The sequence below is a fragment of the Eurosta solidaginis genome, chromosome 4 (genome assembly GCF_040869045.1).
Source record: "Eurosta solidaginis isolate ZX-2024a chromosome 4, ASM4086904v1, whole genome shotgun sequence".
In the NCBI taxonomy this organism is placed as follows: domain Eukaryota; kingdom Metazoa; phylum Arthropoda; class Insecta; order Diptera; family Tephritidae; genus Eurosta; species Eurosta solidaginis.
This window is the reverse complement of record NC_090322.1, coordinates 36,585,111-36,606,194: the sequence shown is the minus strand read 5'-3', so window position 1 is coordinate 36,606,194 and position 21,084 is coordinate 36,585,111. Positions and strand designations below refer to the sequence as shown.

The 21,084-nt window shown below is 46.5% G+C and overlaps 1 protein-coding gene across 4 annotated transcripts in view; it reads left to right on the top strand.

The window, feature by feature from the left end:
- Positions 1 to 21,084, top strand: part of futsch — a 391,676-nt gene that overhangs the window by 366,685 nt on the left and 3,907 nt on the right. For all 4 annotated transcript variants that reach the window (XM_067781256.1, XM_067781258.1, XM_067781259.1 and 1 more), the window contains exon 7: positions 13 to 21,018. In XM_067781256.1, the coding sequence (XP_067637357.1) occupies positions 13 to 21,018 (21,006 nt within the window). The remainder of the gene's footprint in view (positions 1 to 12; positions 21,019 to 21,084) is intronic.

Genomic DNA, 21,084 nt, shown 5'->3' with positions numbered 1-21,084 from the left:
GTATTCCTTTAGTCGATGGCGGCTTCAATCGCAAAGCTTGCTTCTGGGACTTTGTGCGCCATTTAGACCGCTTGGATGCTGTTCTCATGACACGTCTCAATAATAGCAATATTCAAGGCATCAGCTCGGTAGTATCGCGTAAACGTGACGCACATGTCTATCCTCAAATTGGACACTTCTTCGGCAATATCCCAGAACGTAAAGGCGGCTTGCCCAGCCCTGATGGTGATAAGGATCGTGATCCCTTACTAATTGATCTCTTCGAACATGGTCACAATTTGGTTACCGATCTGAAATCACTGGACCTGAAACCACAAACCTGCTATCGTAATCAAGACCCTATCAATTTATATCACAAAGTCGGCCATGGCACGCTGGATATGTATGTGATTAGCCCAGCACGCGACTCTAAGGAAGTTAAAGAGTTCTTGGCAAAATGGCATTCGGGAGATCAACGTCTCTTTGGTGCGCGCGATACGCGTGAATTCAATTTCCCTCTCCAGAATTTGGTATCAATTTGCGCGCTGCTTGTATGGCAACCAGCCAACCCTGACGATACAATAACACGTATACTCTTCCCTGGTAGTACTCCAGACTTTAAAATACAAGAGGGCTTAGAAAAACTCAAACATCTTGAGTTTATGAAGTACTCTACCTGCACATCCAAATCCATTGCACCAGCCATACAAACTGTGGTCACCACACGTAAGACTTTCAAGTCGGCGATTGGGGCGCCTATCGAACCACTGAGCGCGCCCTCCAAAATTTGGAGATCTGCGCCTGTCGCTGCAGCAGCTGTAGCTATACAGCAGGACAATAAAACCAAAGAGGCCGCAGCAACAGTAGCAGCACAGGTAGCCGAAGATGAGAAGGTGGATAAAATTGTTGCAGGGGAGAAAGAGAAAATCGGCTTGCGCAAGAAGGAAGACTCTGTAGATACCGACGAACCAGCCGCTGAGACTGGTGACGAAGCAGCACCCGAGCCATCTATTGAGGTAGAGAGCAGAGAAGAAGATAAAGTGGATCTGGGGGAACCTGCCGAAGATGTGAACAAAGAGAAAGAAGTCGAAAGCGAAAAGAAAGTTGAAGTAGTCATTGTGAAGCCACAGCAACAAGCAGTACCACAGAAAGAGGAGGCGCCCATTGCGGAAGTAATTAAAGCTAGCAAGTCCACCAAAGGAAAACCTGATAAGCCACGCGCTGAAGTCAAGCCCGTAGTGCGCTCACGCATTGACACAAAACCACCTAAATCAATGGAGCGCAAAGGTATACGACAAGCTGCTGACAAAAAGGCTTCACCTACGGCGACGCCACGCAAAGAACCAACAGCACCCAGAACCACCGCACCACGCGATGTAAAGCCACGCGTTGTCACACGCGCTACAAAATCAAGCCCCAGCAGCACACCTGCGAAGAGCGCTAAAGATGCAAATAATCGCAAAGTACTCGAGTCCAAACAGCAGGTCAGTCGGCAAGCTGGCAGCACTTCCGTCGTCACTACCACAGCAACCAGCCGCCGCGAAAAGTTACGAACCAGTACAGCAGAGGGCAAAGAGACGCGTACGCAACAACAGACAGTTCAGCAGCGTAAGCCCATTTCACGTCGTCCACGCGGTGCTTCGCCAACCAAGCGCGCACCAGGTAGTCCAGTAAAATCTCTTAAGCCAAAAGCGGATTTGAAGAAATCGCGCTTAGACAAAGGTGGCACCACAGACTCCAGTTTGGTCTCCACACCTTCAGCCGATGAAGCGACGGCGGCAAAGAAATTGCAAGACTTAACTGCTTCACAAGAATTGGACGCCGAAAAACAACGCGAACTTGACGACCTTAAGGAGGAGCAAGAGGTTGTGCGTGAAATTGAGGCTGTCTTTAGTCGTGACGAAATGAAACGCCAGAAGCAGTTGGCAGCGGAAATGCGTGAGATCTTGAAGCAAGATAGCACCACCGAGGCCGAGGAGGAGGAAGAATACTTGATTATTGAAAAGGAAGAAGTCGATCAGTACACAGAAGACTCGATGATAGAACAAGAAAGCAGCATGGCAAAGGAAGAGGAAATGCAGAAGCACCAACGAGACTCACAAGAGTCGGAAAAGAAGCGCAAAAAGAGCGCAGAAGAGGAAATTGAAGCAGCTATTGCTAAAGCAGAAGCTGAGGAGCGCAAGGAGCGCGAAGAAACAACAGCTGCGGTAGAAGTTGAGAAGGCTGAAATCGCTATAGCAGCCGAAGAAGATAACTCTGCTGCTGAAAAAGAAGAAGCAGATGAAAAAGAAACTGAAGAAGCCGACCATAAAATGAGCACCACAGAAAAAACGGATATCAAGGCGGAAGTTAAAGATATCATAACCGAAGCCAAAGATATTGTGACCACACGCACTTCAGACGAACAAAGTGCTAAAGCAGATGAGGAGGTCTCCTCACCAACGCCCGAAGAGAAGCTGAGCAGCGCTAAGAAAACATCAGATACCAAGGATGAGCTTATTGAACAACCGGAAGTCATACCTGCAAATTTGCAAGAAAGCTTACCGGAAGAAAAATTCTCAGCCACGATCGAGTCGGGCGCTACTACAGCCCCTACACTTCCTGAAGATGAACGCATAACATTAGATGAAATCAAAGAAGATCTCGTTATCGAAGAGAAATACGTGAAGGAAGAAACCGAAGAGGTGGAGCAACCAACTGGTACTGCAGTTGAGTCAGTGAAAGTTATAGAACCTTTAGTTTCTGCTGGAATAACAATTGAGAAGGTTGTCGAACCTTTAATTCAAGGCTCAGTAGCTGCAGAACGCGTGCTGCCGATGAAAATGACTTTCGAAGCTCAACAAAATCTTCTACGCGATGTTGTCAAGACTCCCGACGAGGTGGCGGACTTGCCAGTACATGAAGAAGCCGATATGGGTGTATACGAAAAGGACACGCAGGAAAGTGGTAAAGTGATTTCGCATAAAGAAGAGATTACAAAAGAAGAGAAAGAGATCGAGGAGAAAGAAGAGGAACCTACTTCTACGACTGCCGCCAAATCAGCGTCACCCACAGAAATAGTACCATCTCCAGCTGATAAGGTACCAACTGATAAGGTACCTACTCTGGGAGGAAAAGCAGCGGAAAAGACAGTTTCTACAGCCTTATCCCCTGTTGACAAGGCTCCCGGTTCTCTTGATAAAGATGAGGCGCCAGCTGAAAAAGCACCCTCACCTGCTAAAAAGGAGCCCTCTCGTACACAAAAGCAATCTCCGCCATTGGAAAACGAAGAAGCTCCATCTAAGGAGATCGAAAAGTTGGAAAAAGAAACCTCGCCAAGCGAGAAAGCAGATCAAGGTTCATCTCCTAGCGAGAAGCCATCTTCTCCTACTGAAAAACTTCCGCTAACTCCTGAAAAATTTGAGAAACCAGCATCTGCTGTTGCAAAAGCAGATGGTACAGACGAGAAAGCCGAACAAGCAGTATATTCAATTAAAAATGCACCATCCGACGTACCAGCATCCCCCGCTGAAGAAGTACAGTCTCCTGCTGAAAAACAAGTGGTCTCCCAGGATAAGGTTCCATCAGCTGCCGAAAAGCTAACATCTCCCATCGAGAAAGCTTTACCAGATACTGAGGATGTAATTTCACCAACTAAGCGAGAGCCACAACTTGATGAAGTTACAGAGAAGGATAAACCTGCCTCCCCTATCGATAAAATACCTTCTCCAACTCCAACGCCAATATCGTCCCCTGCAGAAATGTCGCCCGTTGATGAAGAATCATCATCAAAGGAGCTAAAAAAGTCTTTAGGTACACTAGCAGAAAAAGAAGGTAGTGAAGTTACATCAGAGGATGAACTTCCCGCTCAAGAGCTTACAGGTGTGGAGCCCACAAAGGCAAAGAATCGAGAAGACACCATATCAATAGAAAGCCCAGCCACCATTGAGGAAGCAATTGAGGTCGAAATGCAGAAATCCTTACAAGCCAGTAGAAAGGCCTCCCAAGATATCAAAGAAGCAGAAACTAAACCCGCATCGCGAAAGACATCAGCTGTGTTGGACGAGCAGAAGGACGAAGAGTACATGTCGTCCTCAAAAGAGATTTCTCAACGTGAAAGCCTCAAGGATGAGAAATCGGTAACAACTTCGAAAGAAGTATCACGAAGAGAATCGAGTGCTAGTGTAAAAGATGAAACGGATAAAGCGATTACGAAAGAAGAAAAGACGCCAATTGCATCAGCGGAAGCCTCCTACACCGAATCCGCTATTGAGAGCGTTAAAGACGAAAAATCTCCAATTTCTCCCAAAGAAGCATCAAGACCGGAAAGTGTTAAAGATGAGAAGTCGCCAGTTGCTCCTAAGGAAGCTTCAAAACCCGTATCGGCTGCAGAAAGTGTAAAAGATGAGAAATCAACAGCAGCCTCCAAGGAAGGTTGTCCAACCGGCTCAAAGGTGGAAAGCATTAAAGACGAAAAATCGCCTCTAGCATCTAAGGAAATCTCAAGGCCAGGGTTCGTTGCAGGTAGTTTGAAAGATGAAACGGAACAGCTCGAAGCTGAGACTGCGTCATCTCCTGTTGACAAAGCTCCAATAAAGGTAGATCCATTTGAGTTTAAGTTGGACTTGCGGCGCATGACATGTGATGCCAAACTCCCGACATCTTCTAGCCCCATAGACGTTGCAGAGGGTGACTTCCCAGATCAAAAGGACAAATCTCCCAAAGCTGGAGAAGTTCACGCAAAGGACGCAACAATTGCAGAAACAGTGTCAACACCAGTTGACGAAGCGCAATATTTAGCTACCATGGCTTCCGCTACTGTATCACGGCCGGAAAGCCCAGCAGGAGAAAAATTACCAGCCATTTCAAAAGAAAGCTCACGAAAACCATCCGAAAGTGATGTCCCCTTAGCAGCTTCCAAGCCGGAGTCTGCTGATGTAAGTGTGAAAGATGATAAGTCCCCATTGCAGTCGAAAGAAGCATCTCGACCAGAATCAGTAGCCGGCAGCATCACAGATGAAAAGTCTCCATCCGCATCGAAGCAAGAATCTACTGCAGTCAGCGTGAAGGATGAAAAATCACCAATTGCTTCCAAAGAAGAATCACGGCGAGATCCCATAGCTGAGGCCGTGATAGAGGAGAAGTCCACAGCTGCTGCGAAAGAAGTATCCCAGCCCTCGCCTGCAGCTGAGGGTGTTAAAGATGATATATCACCCGCTGCTTCCAAACCAGAGTCTGCCGCAGTAAGCGCAAAGGACGAAAAATCTCCAGCAGCATCGAAAGAAGAGTCGCGACGTGAATCCGTAGTTGAGAGCGTTAAAGAGGATAAGTCCCAAGCTGAAAGCATCAAAGATGAAAAGTCGCCTGCTGTGTCAAAACCAGAGTCCGCTGCAGTTAGCGTAAAGGATGAAAAATCTCCAATCGCTTCGAACGAAGAGTCACGACGTGAATCGGTAGCTGCGAGCGTGAAAGGAGATAAGTCCGCAGCTGATAGCATTAAAGATGAAAAGTCGCCTGCTGAACCAAAACCACAGTCCGCTGCGGTAAGCGTAAAAGATGAAAAATATCCAATCGCAAGCATTAAAGATGAAAAGTATCCTGTTGTATCAAAACCAGAGTCCGTTGCAGTAGGCATAGAGGATGAAAAATCTCCATTCGCTTCGAAGCAGGAGTCGCGACGGGAGTCCGTAGCTGAGAGCGTTAAAGAAGAGAAGCCCGCAGCTGCCTCGAAAGAAGTATACCAGCCACCATCTGCAGCTGAAAGCATTAAATATGAAAAGTCGCCTGCTGAATCAAAACCAGAGTCCGCTGCAATAAGCTTAAAGGATGAAAAATCTCCAATCGCTTCGAAGGAAGCGTCAAGACGTGAGTCCGTAGCTGAGAGCGTGAGAGAGGAAAAGTCCGCAACTGCCTCGAAGGAAGTATCTCAACCACCATCTGCAGCTGAAAGCGTGAAGGATGATAAGTCGTCTGATGCTTCTAAGCCAGAGTCCTTTGCAGCAAGCGTAAAGGATGAAAAATCCCCGATCGCTTCGAAGGAAGAGTCGCGACGTCAGTCCGTAGCTGAGAGTGTTAAAGAAGAGACGCCCGTAGCTGCCTCGAAAAAATTATCCCAGCCACCATCTGCAGCTGAAAGTGTTAAAGACGAAAATCCGCCTGCTGTATCAAAACCAGAGTCCACTGCAGCAAGTGTAAAGGATGAAAAATCTCCAATCGCTTCAAAGGAAGAGTCACGACGTGAATCGGTAGTTGAGAGCGTGATAGAGGATAGGTTCGGAACTACTTCGAAGGAAGTATCTCAACCACCATCTGCAGCTGAAAGCGTTAAGGATGATAAGTCGCCTGCCGCTTCTAAGCCAGAGTCCTTTGCAGCAAGCGTAAAGGATGAAAAATCTCCAATCGCTTCAAAGGAAGAGTCGCGACGTCAGTCCGTAGCTGAGAGCGTTAAAGAAGAGACGCCCGTAGCTGCCTCGAAAGAATTATCCCAGCCACCATCTGCAGCTGAAAGTGTTAAAGACGAAAAGCCGCCTACTGTATCAAAACCAGAGTCCACTGCAGCAAGTGTAAAGGATGAAAAATTTCCAATCGCTGCAAAGGAAGAGTCACGACGTGAATCGGTAGTTGAGAGCGTGATAGAGGATAGGTTCGGAACTACTTCGAAGGAAGTATCTCAACCACCATCTGCAGCTGAAAGCGTTAAGGATGATAAGTCGCCTGCCGCTTCTAAGCCAGAGTCCACTGCGGCAAGCGTAAAGGATGAAAAATCTCCAATCGCTTCGAGGGAAGAGTCACGACGTGAATCGGCAGCTGAGAGCGTGAAAGAGGAAAAGTCCGCAACTGCCTCGAAGGAAGTATCTCAACCACCATCTGCAGCTGAAAGTGTTAAAGACGAAAAGCCGCCTACTGTATCAGAACCAGAGTCCACTGGAACAAGTACAAAGGATGAAAAATCTCCAATTGCTTCAAAGGAAGAGTCACGACGTGAATCGGTAACTGAGAGCGTGAAAGAGGAAAAGTCCGCCACTGCCTCGAAGGAAGTATCTCAACCATCATCTGCAGCTGAAAGTGTTAAAGACGAAAAGTCGCCTGCTATATCAGAACCAGAGTCGACTGGAGCAAGTATAAAGGATGAAAAATCTCCAATTGCTTCAAAGGAAGAGTCACGACGTGAATCGGCAGCTGAGAGCGTGAAAGAGGAAAAGTCCGCAACTGCCTCGAAGGAAGTATCTCAACCACCATCTGCAGCTGAAAGTGTTAAAGACGAAAAGCCGCCTACTGTATCAGAACCAGAGTCCACTGGAACAAGTACAAAGGATGAAAAATCTCCAATTGCTTCAAAGGAAGAGTCACGACGTGAATCGGTAGCTGAGAGCGTGAAAGAGGAAAAGTCCGCAACTGCCTCGAAGGAAGTATCACAACTACCATCTGCAGCTGAAAGTGTTAAGGACGAAAAGTCGCCTGCTGTATCAAAACCAGAGTCCGCTGCAGTAAGCATAAAGGATGAAAAATCTCCAAGCGCTTCGAAGGAAGAGTCGCGACGTGAATCGGTAGCTGAGAGCGTTAAAGAAGAGGAGCCCGCAGTTGCCACGAAAGAAGAACCAGAGTCGATTGGAGCAAGTATAAAGGATGAAAAATCTCCAATTGCTCCAAAGGAAGAGTCACGATGTGAATCGGTAGCTGAGAGCGTGAAAGAGGAAAAGTCCGCAACTGCCTCGAAGGAAGTATATCAGCCATCATCTGCAGCTGAAAGTGTTAAAGACGAAAAGTCGCCGGCTGTATCAAAACCAAAGTCCACTGCAGAAATCGTAAAGGATGAAAAATCTCCAATCGCTTCGAAAGAAGAATCTCGACGTGAATCGCTAGCTGAGAGCGTGAAAGAAGATAAGTACGAAGCTGCCTCGGAGGAAGTATCTCAACCACCATCTGCAGCTGAAAGTGTTAAAGACGAAAAACCGCCTGCTGTATCAGAACCAGAGTCCACTGGAGCAAGTATAAAGGATGAAAAATCTCCAATTGCTTCAAAGGAAGAGTCACGACGTGAATCGGTAGCTGAGAGCGTGAAAGAGGAAAAGTCCGCAACTGCCTGGGATGAAGTATCTCAACCACCATCTGTAGCTGAAAGCGTTAAAGACGAAAAGCCGCCTGCTGTATCAGAACCAGAGTCCACTGGAGCAAGTATAAAGGATGAAAAATCTCCAATTGCTTCAAAGGAAGTGTCACGACGTGAGTCGGTAGCTGAGAGCGTGAAAGAGGAAAAGTCCGCAACTGCCTCGAAGGAAGTATCTCTACCACCATCTGCAGCTGAAAGCGTTAAGGACGAAAAGTCGCCTGCTGTATCAAAACCAGAGTCCGCTTCGGTAAGAATAAAGGATGCAAAATCTCAAATCACTTCAAATGAAGAGTCACGACGTGAGTCGGTAGCTGAGAGCGTGAAAGAAGATAAGTACGAAGCTGCCTCGAAGGAAGTATCTCAACCACCATCTGCAGCTGAAAGTGTTAAAGACGAAAAGTCGCCTGCTATATCAGAACCAGAGTCCGCTGCAGCAAGCGTAAAGGATGAAAAATCTCAAATCGCTTCAAATGAAGAGTCACGACGTGAGTCCGTAGCTGAAAGCATGAGAGAGGATAAGTCCGCAACTGCCTTGAAGGAAGTATCTCAACCACCATCTGCAGCTGAAAGTGTTAAAGACGAAAAGTCGACTGCTTTATCAAAACCAGAGTCCGCTGCAGCAAGCGTAAAGGATGAAAAATCTCAAATCGCTTCAAATGAAGCGTCACGACGTGAGTCGGTAGCTGAGAGCGTGAAAGAAGATAAGTACGAAGCTGCCTCCAAGGAAGTATCTCAACCACCATCTGCAGCTGAAAGTGTTAAAGACGAAAAGTCGCCTGCTATATCAAAACCAGAGTCCGCTGCAGCAAGTGTAAAGGATGAAAAATCTCAAATCGTTTCAAATGAAGAGTCACGACGTGAATCGGTAGCAGAGAGCGTGATAGAGGAAAAGTCCACAACTGCCTCGAATGAAGTATCTCAACCAATATCTGTAGCTGAAAGTGTTAAAGACGAAAAGCCGCCTGCTGTATCAGAACCAGAGTCCACTGGAGCAAGTATAAAGGATGAAAAATCTCCAACTGCTTCAAAGGAAGAGTCACGACGTGAATCGGTAGCTGAGAGCGTGAAAGAGGAAAAGTCCGCAACTGCCTCGAATGAAGTATCTCAACAACCATCTGTAGCTGAGAGTGTTAAAGACGAAAAGCCGCCTGCTGTATCAGAACCAGAGTCCACTGGAGCAAGTATAAAGGATGAAAAATCTCCAATTGCTTCAAAGGAAGAGTCACGACGTGAATCGGTAGCTGAGAGCGTGAAAGAGGATAAGTCCGGAACTGCCTCGATGGAAGTATCTCAACCACCATCTGCAGCTGAAAGCGTTAAGGATGATGAGTCGCCTGCCGCTTCTAAGCCAGAGTCCACTGCGACAAGCGCAAAGGATGAAAAATCTCCAATCGCTTCGAAGGAAGCATCGCGACGTGAATCTGTGGCTGATAGCGTTAAAGAAGATAAGTACGAAGCTGCCTCGAAGGAAGTATCTCAACCACCATCTGCAGCTGAAAGTGTTAAAGACGAAAAGTCGCCTGCTGTATCAGAACCAGAGTCCACTGGAGCAAGTATAAAGGATGAAAAATCTCCAATTGCTTCAAAGGAAGAGTCACGACGTGAATCGGTAGCTGAGAGCGTGAAAGAGGATAAGTCCGGAACTGCCACGAAAGAAGTATCCCAGCCACCATTTGCAGCTGAGAGTGTTAAAGACGAAAAGTCGCCTGCTGTATCAAAACCAGAGTCTGCTGCAGCAAGCGAAAAGGATGAAAAATCCCCAATCGTTTCGAAGGAAGAGTCACGACGTGAATCGGTAGCTGAGAGCGTGAAAGAAGATAAGTACGAAGCTGCCTCGAGGGAAGTATCTCAACCACCATCTGCAGCTGATAGTGTTAAAGACGGAAATTCACCTGCTGTATCAGAACCAGAGTCCACTGGAGCAAGTGTAAAGGATGAAAAATCTCCAATTGCTTCAAAGGAAGAGTCACGACGTGAATCGGTAGCTGAGAGCGTGAAAGAGGATAAGTCCGCAACTGCCTCGAAGGAAGTATCTCAACCGCCATCTGCAGCTGAAAGTGTTAAGGACGAAAAGTCGCCTGCTGTATCAATACCAGAGTCCGCTGCAGTAAGCACAAAGGATGAAAAATCTCCAAGCGCTTGGAAGGAAGAGTCGCGACGTGAATCGGTAGCTGGGAGCGTTAATGAAGAGGAGCCTGCAGTTGGCACGGAAGAAGTATCCCAGCCACCATCTGCAGCTGGAAGTGTTAAAGACGAAAATTCGCCTGCTGTATCAAAACCAGAGTCCACTGCAGCAAGCGTAAAGGATGAAAAATCTCCAATCGTTTCGAAGGAAGAGTCGCGACGTGAATCGGTAACTGAGAGCGTGAAAGGAGATAAGTACGAAGCTGCCTCGAAGGAAGTATCTCAACCACCATCTGCAGCTGAAAGTATTAAAGACGAAAAGTCGCCTGATGTATCAAAACCAGAGTCCACTGGAGCAAGTGTGAAGGATGAAAAATCTCCAATTGGTTCAAAGGAAGAGTCACGACGTGAATCGGTAGCTGAGAGCGTGAAAGAGGATAAGTCCGCAACTGCCTCGAAGGAAGTATCTCAACCACCATCTGCAGCTGAAAACGTTAAGGACGAAAAGTCGCCTGCTGTATCAAAACCAGAGTCCGCTTCGGTAAGAATAATGAATGAAAAATCACCAAGCGCTTCGAAGGAAGAGTCGCGACGTGAATCGGTAGCTGAGAGCATTAAAGAAGAGGAGCCAGCAGTTGCCACGAAAGAAGTATCCCAGCCACCCTCTGCAGCTGAAAGTGTTAAAGACGAAAAGTCGCCTGCTGTATCAAAACCAGAGTCCGCTGCAGCAAGTGTAAAGGCTGAAAAATCTCCAATCGCTTCCAAGGAAGAGTCAAAACGTGAGCCCGTGACCGTCAAAGAAGAGAAGCCCGGAACTGCCACGAAGGGAGTATCTCAACCACCATCTGCAGCTGAAAGCATTAAGGATGATAAGTCGCCTGCCGCTTCTAAGCCAGAGTCCTTTGCAGCAAGCGTAGAGGATGAAAAATCTCCAATCGCTTCGAAGGAAGAGTTGCGACGTGAATCCCTAGATGAGAGCGATAAAGAGGCAGCTGCCTCGAAAGACTTATCTCAGTCACCATCTGCAGCTGAAAGTGCCAAAGACGAAAAGTCGCCGGCTGAGTCAAAAGCAAAGCCCACTGTAGTAAGCGTAAAGGATGAAAAATCTCCAGTCGCCTCGCAGGAAGCGTCACGACGTGAATCCGTAGCAGAGAGCATGAATGAAGAGAAGTCTGGAGCTGAAAGTGTTAAAGATGAAAAGTCGCTAGCTGTTTCGAAACCTGACTCCGCTGCTGTAAACATAAAGGATGAAAAATCTTCAATCGCCTCGCAGGAAGAATCACGACGTGAATCCGTAGCTGAGAGCATGAAAGAAGAGAAGTCTGCAGCTGAAAGTGTCAAAGACGAAAAGTCGCATGCTGTATCAAAACCCGAGTCCGCAGCAGTAAGTGTTAAGGATGAGAAATCTCCAACCGCTTCTAAGGAAGACTCGCAACGTGAGTATATAACTGAGAGCGTTAAAGAAGACAAGTCCGTAGCTGCTTTGAATGAGGTATATCAGCCAGCATCAGCTGGAAGCGTTAAAGATGACAAGTCACCCCCTGTATCAAAACCAGAGTCAGCTGCAGCAAGCGTAAAGGATGAAAAATATCCAATCGCTTCGAAGGAGGAGTCGCGACGTGAGTCCCTAGATGAGAGCGTTAAAGAGGCAGCTGCCTCGAAAGACGTATCTCAGCCACCATCTGCAGCTGAAAGTGCCAAAGACGAAAAGTCGCCTGCTGAATCAAAACCAGAGTCCGCTACAGTAAGCGTAAAGGATGAAAAATCCGCAATTGGCTCGCAGGAAGAGTCGCGTCGTGAGTCTGTAGCCGAGATCATAAAAGAAGAAAAGTCTATAGTTGCTCCGAAGCAAGCATCTGATTTTGGATCTGTTGCTGGAAGTGTCAAGGATGACAAATCGCCAGTTCCTTCAAAGGAAGCATCTAGATCAGAATCCAAAGCTGAAAGCATAAAAGATGAAAAATCACCGATCGCTTCCAAAGAAGTCTCTCGTCCAGAATCTGTTGCAGAAAGCTTACACGAGGATGCTGATAAATTAGAAACAGAAACTCTTTCATCGCCAGTACACAAAGCTCCCACTACCGTAGACCTGGTGAAGCTTGCACTAGAATTAGAAATAAGTAAGCCCGACACCAAACTTGAGACAGCGTCCAGTCCTGTGGATGCGGCCGAAGGGGACTTTCCTGCGGTTAAAGAAAAGCTTGTAGAAATTAAAAAATTTCCCGCTGAGGAAACAACTGTGAGTGGTCTTAAAACTGTGTCCACACCAGTCGACGAAGCAAAGGAGCTTATTTCCGATTCAGTGAAAGAAGGTTTACGTCCCGAGAGTCCTGAAGATAAGAAATCTCCAGTTACTTCAAAGGAAAGCTCGAAACGTACTTCTGAGAATAAGGTTGAAGCCATAACTATTACAGAAGCAGATGCAAAGGAAAGCCCCAAACCCGAATTCACTGCAGTGAGCGTGAAAGATGAAAAATCTCCATTCACTACTAAGGAGTCATCACAGCCAGCATTCGCCACTGAAAGTGTTAAGGATGATAAATCAGCAGTATCCTACAAGGAACCTTCACGACGAGGGTCTGCTGTTGAGAGTCTAAGAGACGATAAGTCACCAATTACTTCTAAACTCGCCTCAGTGGATGAGGCAGATCCTGATGAGAAAACCTTCCAAACAGAGTCAAAAGCGCATAGTGTCGAGGACGACAAGCCAACAATACTGACGTCTGCAACAGAAAGCTTAAAAGGTGAAATATCTCCTATACCTTCTGAAGAAGCCTCAAAGCCTGCTTCGGCAGCTGAAAGCCCAAAAGATGATAAGTCACCAATTTCCTGCAAGCTACCATCGACAGAACAAAGTTTGAAGGATGAAAAATCTCCTGCTCCCTCCCAAGATGTTTCTAGAAAAGAGTCAATGGTGGAAAGTCTGAAAGGTGATAAGTCACCTATTGCCACTAAACCAGTATCAGCAGCAGTGAGTGTGAAGGACGAAAAGTCTCCTACTCCTTCTAAGGAAACGTCAAGACCAGAATCAGCAGCCAAAAGTATTAAAGATGAAAAGTCACCAATAACCTCTCAACCAGCATCGGCAGCAGTGAGTGTGAAGGACGAAAAGTCTCCTGCTCCTTCCAAAGATGTTTCAAGAAAAGAATTCGTAGCCGAAAGTGTGAAGGACGAAAAGCCGCCATCGGCGTCCAAACCAATATCTGCGGTGGAAATTGTGAAATATGAGAAATCTGAAACTGCCTCCAGGGAATCTTCTAGAGCAGAGTCCGGCGCTGCTAGCGTTAAAGATGAAAAATCACCAATTGCGTCCAAGGAGGTTTCACAACCTGAGTCCGCTGCTGGAAGCGTCAAAGGTGATAAGTCTCCAGTCGTCGCAGATGAAATAGAAACTGTTTCATCACCGGTTGATAAAGCCGCATTAAAACTTGAAGATCTTCAGCTAGCATTAGGCTCGGAGAGCGCCAAGCTGGAAGAGAAACTAATAACTAAGTCAAGTCAGGTGGATGTAGTAGAAGGCCAGTTTTCCGAACTGAAAATAGAAACTGCGCAGAACACGGATGAGCCTGAAGTCCCAGCAGAAAGTACTACCTTTAAAGTTGCCGAAACCGCTTCAAGTCCCGTAGATGAAGCTAAAGATTTGATTGACATCGAAGATGATGAACCGAAGGCAACCGAAGATAAAAGTTCACCAATGGATCTACAGAAAGAAATAAAAGAAACTTCGGATAAACTTAAAGAGGAAGTGGAGGCTTCAGCTGCTGCTTCAAGAGAGTTAACTAAGGAAACATTAAAGACCAAAGACGTAGCATTAGAAGAGATCACAAAGCAAAAACACGAAGTGAAAGAAAAAACTGAAGATAGGAAAAAGACTTCTGTAGATGCAGCGAAAGACCATGTTGCTGAATTAGACCAGAAAGTGGAAGAAAAGGAAAGGACGGCTTCAACGGCAGTCCAAGAGCAAGCCAAAGAACTTGTCGGAAGTGCTGAAGAAAAAGCTAAATTAGTGAACGAAAGCGTCAGTGCGACACGCGAGGCAGCCACGAAAACCGTGACAGAGACCACCAAAATCGAAGAGGTCGAGAAAGCTGCCGAAGATAAAACTAACACCTTCACCTTCGACCTCTGTAAGACCGTTGAGACTGCGAAAGAAGACGTTGAAGAAAAACTACAAACCATCACAGAAGAAATGAGCAAAGCTCTTGAGGTTTTGACAACCAAGGTGGATGATATCAAAGAAACTGCTGCCGAAAAGGCAACAACAGTCGGTGAAGAGATCGCTGACAAGATCGATAAAGCCGTGAAAACAGTCGAAGAGGCACAAAAATCAACTGAGGACTACGCTGAAAAAACAGCGCAGATGGCTACTGAGAATATGGAAGCCGCCAAAGAAGATACAGCAGACAAGGTTAAAGATATAGCAGGAAGTGTGGGCAAACTCGCGGACGATGTAAAAGATGTCACAGAAGATGTTACAAAAGCAACAAGAACAGCAGTTGAGACCATAAAAACCGATATTTCTACTGGTATGAGCGGGTTTTTCAAAGACGTGAAAAGCGCCATTTTTGGACCGGCGGAAGAAAAGAAAGAAGAAGAGGAAGTAAAAGAGGAACTGATCAAGTCTGAGCAGGTCACAGTTGATTCACAGCAGCCAAGATCACCTAAAGTACCGCTCGACTTAGGCACATTCTCAACGGAATTGAGGGAGACCCATATTACAACTGTCGAATCACCTGAGATCAAGGTAGCGCTCACAGAGCGTGAAGAAACCATTCTCCACGATATTAAAGAAGAGGAAGAGGAACACCGAATTTCTCCACCAACAACCAAAGCCGCCATATTTGCTGAACAGCCACTTCGTCCAGTTTCGCCACGTGAAGAAGAAGTATACAAAATTGTAGCCGATGTTGCCAAAGTGTTGAAATCCGAAAAACCCATTACCGAGATTATACCAGATTTCGATGAGAAGAAGCTTGAAGAACGTCTCAAAACACCTGAAGAAGAGGAGAAGGAGAAAGCAACTGTGCAGCGTATGTTAGTGACCGCCAGCAGTGAAGACGGTGGCGAAGAGATTGATATCTGTCCGAAAGGCAGCATAGTATTCAAACCCACAATGGCTGCTGATGTTATACAGGAGAGGTTATCACCCGTAAAACCACTTGACATTGACTACAGACACTTCCAGGATGATGCAGCAGCCGATGAGTCTTCTGAAAAATCTTCGCCTGATATACGTTCAGGTCCAATATCAATTGAGGAGAAGGATAAAATAGAAGAATCTGAAAAGATGCTGAAAAAGGAAGCTGAAAGCAAAGTTGCCACGGAGGCAACCGAGCTACGGCGAAGCTCAGTTGCTAGCGTACTGAGCGAAAAGGATTTGCAGAAAGTTGAGGAGGAAACAGAGAAGTCCAGGCATGAGTCAGCTATATCATTGGCTGATAGCAAGAAGGAAGATGTCCCGCCAACTTCACCCAAAATCACTTCAAGTGCAGCAACAGTTACCAACGAAAGGGAACAAGTTGAGGAAGTAGGAGAGATGGAAGCTTCGAGACGAGAATCTTTAGTTTCTACTGCAGAGAGTAGGAAAGATGAAAAATCACTTGCTGCTTCCAACGAAATATCGAAACCAGAATCAGTTGTGAGTTCCAAAGAAGAAAAAGGGGAGAAAACTGCCGAATCACGCCGTGAATCTATTCTTTCAACTTCCGAAAGCGAAAAGGATGAGAGATCGCCAACTGCTTCCAAAGAACCCTCACTTGCAGAATCGTTTACCTGTATCAAGGACGGAAAAGTTGAAGACGCGTCGCGAAGGGAGTCTCTTCTCTCCAGTACAGAAAGCAAAAAGGACGAGAAAGCAACAAGTCCTTCCATAGCACCTGCAGATTCTAAACCTCTTACTGACATGACAGAAGAAAAAGTCCAAGAGGCTCTTGAGTCACGACGTGAGTCCACTGTGTCAACTACAGAAAGCAAGGAAGATGGAAAAGTAACTGGAACTTCACGAGCTGGATCCATTGCTAGCACTATGGATGAGCAGATAAAAGAAACTGCTGAATCGAGACGGGAATCAGTTCTTTCCATGGCAGAAAGCAAAAAAGAAGAGATAGTCGAATCACGGCGCGAGTCTATTATCTCCGCTGCAGAAAGTAAGAAGGAGGACGCATCGGCACCTCTTTCGAAAGAACCTCCACTCCCAGAATCTATAGCCAGTACTAAAGAAGAGAAAGATGAGGAAGCCGTTGAATCGAGAAGGGAGTTAGTTGTTTCTACAGCCGAAAGCAAAAAGGACGAGAAGTCACCAACTCCTTCCAAAGGACCAGCAGTATCGGAATCCGCTCCATGTACTAAAGAAGAAAAACTGGCAGAAACAGCTTCGAAAGAAGACGAAACTATCGAATCGAGACGTGAATCAGTTCTGTCCACAGACGATAGCAGAAAGTACGACAAATCGCCAACTCCATCTAAAGATCCCTCACGTACAGAATCTGTGGCCAGTAACAAAGAAGAAAAATGTGAAGAAACTGCTGCGTCGAGAAAAGACTCAGTTACTTCCTCTGCTGAGAGCAAAAAGGATGAGAAATCTCCAGCCCCTTCCAAAGAACCATCACGCCCGGAGTCCGTCGCCAGCACAAGAGATGAGGAAGTACTTGAGTCACGAAGGGAATCTATACATTCCAGTGCTGAAAGTAAGAAAGAGGAAACTGCCGAGTCACGAAAGGAATCAATTATTTCCACTGCCGTCAGCAAGAAAGATTATATCCCTGACTCAAGACGGGAGTCAGTTCTTTCGACTGGCAAGAGTAAAAAGGAAGATGCGACTGAATCAAGAAAACAATCAATTCTTTCTGGTGAAGAAACCAAAAAAGATGACAAGTCACCTACTCCTTCCAAAGAACCATCACGCCCAGAATCGGTGGTAAGCGCGAAAGAAGAGATAGTTGAAGGGACTGCTGTATCACGATCAGGATCAGTTGCCTCCGCAGCACAAAGCGAGAAAGAAGGGACTACAGAATCAAGACGGGAATCAGTTGTTTCCACAGCAGACAGTAAGAAGGGCGACAAATTGCCAACTCCTTCCAAAGAGCCCTCACATTCAGAATCTGTTACCAGCACAAAAGAAGACACGAGCAAAGAAGCTTTTGAATCACGACGCGAATCAATTGTTTCCACTGCCGAAAGCAAAAAAGAAGAGTCAGTTGAGTCACGGCAAGAAGCAACTCTGCCTGCAGCCGAAAGTAAGACGATCGACAAGTCACCAGCTTCTTCCAAAGGGCCCTCGCGTCCAGAGTCCATAACAGGTTACGAGGAGGAAGCAGATGAGGAAGCTGCTGATTCAAGGCGGCAGTCAGTTCTTTCCACAGCAGAAAGCAAAGACGAAAAGTCGCCTGCTCCTTCCAAAATACCCTCGCGTCCGGAATCCGTTGCAAGCACTACTAAGGAGAAAGTTACAGAGAATGTAGAGTCACATCGAGAATCGGCTATTTCCACAGCTGAGAGCAAGAAGGAGGATGCCGCTGAGTCCCGGAAGGAATCAATTGTTTCTACTGCAGAAAGTAAAATGGATGAGAAGTCATCAACTTCTTCAGAACAATCGCCAAGCTCAGAATCTGCCAAAGATGGGAAATTCTCAACGCATTCCAAGGAATCATCTCGTCCGGGGTCCATTGCCAACACCAAAGATGAGAACGTTGTGTCGCGACGAGAATCAGTTTTATTATCTGCAGAATGCAAAAAAGATGAGACATTGTCTGCTTCGAAAGGGGTTTCACGATCTGAGTCTGTTGCCAGCCATGTAAGTTCCAAGGAAGAGAAGCTTGATACGACATCCGTATCCAAAGAGGAGCACATTGAAGCTAAGGCAGAAACTATCCGGATTGGTTTGGAAACTTCAGATTCCATCGCCATAGCTAGTCATACTTCTACTACAGAAAAGAAAGCTGAGACCTTAAGAGAGCTACAATCCATATCTTCGCTGACAGAAATTTCGACAGTTGTAAGCAAGTCTATAGATTCTTCAATACGAGCGCATATGCGCCAAGAATCTCAAACGGAATCAATGAGTAGTGTGAAGGTTGAATTTGGCTCACCTAAGGAGTCGCTCGCCACCTTCGTGGACAGACAGACTATTGGACAAAGCGTCGATGAGAAAAAGTCATCGGAAGATATGATTAGCAAAGCTGTGTCCCAGATGGAAAAGAATACGGCATACTCTAAGGATTGCTCATCGAAGTCGGGTGTGAGCGAAATACAAACTGGTGGCACTACAACGCAGACGCAAGGCGCACACACTTCTCACACAACAACGGTTCAACAAGCTGATCTTGTGAGTTTCGATGCTAAGGAGAGTTTGAAGGAGACGGTTGCTGAATTCTTGGCTACAGAGAAAATAATCTCTATTAAAGAGAGCTTACTAAGCGATGCAGCAAAAACTGCGAAATCTGTGGCCGATGCTAGCATAGGAAAGACAACAATAACAACTTCAACTGCAGCACAATCAACCACAACATCGAAAAGAGCATCTGACTTATTATCAGGTATGAAAGATAGTCCAAGAAGAGGTTCAGAATTCAGCCAAACAAGCGAAGGACGACACACACACAGTGATCATGAGGACGATGAAGACGACGGAGGTCTAGTCAATGTAAAAGAGGGGCGATCCAAGTCCATAGCCACTATCATGTTGACAAGCATATATAAGCCCTCCGAGGAGATAGACACATTCGAGCGCCTGGAAGAGGAAAGTGTGGACCATGCGGATATATTGGAAGAGATCAAATCGAGCGTGACGAAAACCACACATACTAGTACGATGCAAAAGTCTAGTGCCGAATCTACCGCCTCTAGATCGGAGGTTAAGTTAAAGGCCGAAACACACTTGGAAACCATAGTACTGACCCAACCATTATTGGAGAGTGATCCAAAGACGCCACCAACTGCGCCTGTGAGTCCTGGTATAAAGCAGAAGACAACAGGTGCAAGTACTGTAGGCACCACAACCGCCACATTAAGCAAAATGAGTGCCGCCGTTGTTAGTGGCCCCTTGTCGCCAAAGGATATTTGCGGTAAGTTCAGTCCCAGCGCAGTAGCTGCCTTCGAAAGCCAGTCAATTCCGGCAACAAAAGATCGTGGCTCAATTTCTGAAACGTACGTAGAATCATCGTCGAAACATACATCGTCAGTCCTAAGCATAAGCAAAGATGAATTGAAGACCGATACTACCAGCACCGTCGCCGAAGATAGCAGCACCTGCGCATTCACCGCACAAATGAAGGACTTCGCCGAAGAAGTATTGCCCGAGCTGCACGAACTGCGTGGTATTGAGAAGACAACAGCGCTTAGTGACAGCACCGAAAAGATCATCACAACAACTATAACAACTGTGACCAAGGTAATATCGACTGATGGCAAAGAAATCGTTATGGAGGAAAAGACCGTCACCACAACAGACACAACAGAGCCTGATGGTGAGAAGGTGCGTATCACCACAACACGTACGACCAGCGAAAGTGACAAGAGCGATCATGTGTTACCAAAAGAATTAACAATGCTACGTGGAAAATACCGGTCTTCCACACCCGGTAGCGATGACGAACGTATGACTGGCGCTTACATAAGCGATAACGATTTGCCTGCTTCACCGCGTAGCTTGGCATCGTCCCATGGCGCAAGCTATGAACTGCAGCGCTCTAGCTCGGGTGTGAGCAAGCGTTCAGACTATGATGATCATGACAGTCAAGATGATATACCACCACATTATGGCAGCGAAGAACACTCAACTGCGCGCGCTATCACTACAGCTGCTAGGTGCCTACAAAAGATTTCCGATCCCATGAGCACCTCGTTCTATGGCGCGCTGCCTGATAGTTTCGATACAAAACCAACTGCACCCATACCGATTTGCGGAACGACCACACATACAATTACTACGCGCACTTACGTGGCTGACTCTCCTGCTAGTCTGTCAACAGATAGCATCGAAAGCACCAGCCAAACCTCAGCCAGCCACCAAGTTATTAGCGGCGGTGTGGGCACTAGTGTCGATAGTGGAGCTCATAAGTTCTTAGAAGAAGCTGATATGGATTTCGAGAAGGCACTCGAAGAACATGTACAAGCACGTGGCGCTGATATTATGTCTTCAGTGACCGCTAAATATTCGTATTCGCCCTCGAAAGCAGAAGAGGTTGAAAAAACCGTTGCAAGTGCTGAAAAACCCAAATTCCCCTTGGTTGATGTGCAAAAGTCACGTTTCACCGAAGGCGACACTGTAGTTAGCAGCAGCACCACTAGTACCAAACTTGAAAGTGCAACTGAAAGTAAAGACGGCAAGGCAATCACAGCTATTACGACCACAACTACTGCACATGGAGAGAGCGCCGATATCGCTGGCGCGCCAACCACCAGCTCAACTGCAAGAGGGGCCACTGCCACGACGACGACGACAACAAGCGCTACTGGAACACTGCCTAAAGACCCACTCAAAGAATGGGGTAAACCTTTGGGGCTACCCTCACCTGCACCGCTGCCTATTGAAAGTGATATACGCACCACACCGAAACGTGAACGCCATTTAGGAGCGACAAAGACACGACTTAACAACGAAAAGAATTTACGCAAACGTTCCGAATCGCCAAGTAAGGCCAAAAAGCCGTCTCCTGTATATGTGGATCTTACCTATGTGCCACATAATGGTAATTCATACTATTCGCATGTTGAGTTCTTCAAGCGTGTACGTGCGCGTTACTATGTTTTCTCGGGCACCGAACCCAGCCGGCAAGTATACGATGCGCTATTGGAGGCCAAACAGACGTGGGAGGACAAGGATTTGGGTAAGTTCGAACGAAATTAAAGCTCATTTATATATATATTCAATTTTTTTGTATCCCTTTCGGCAG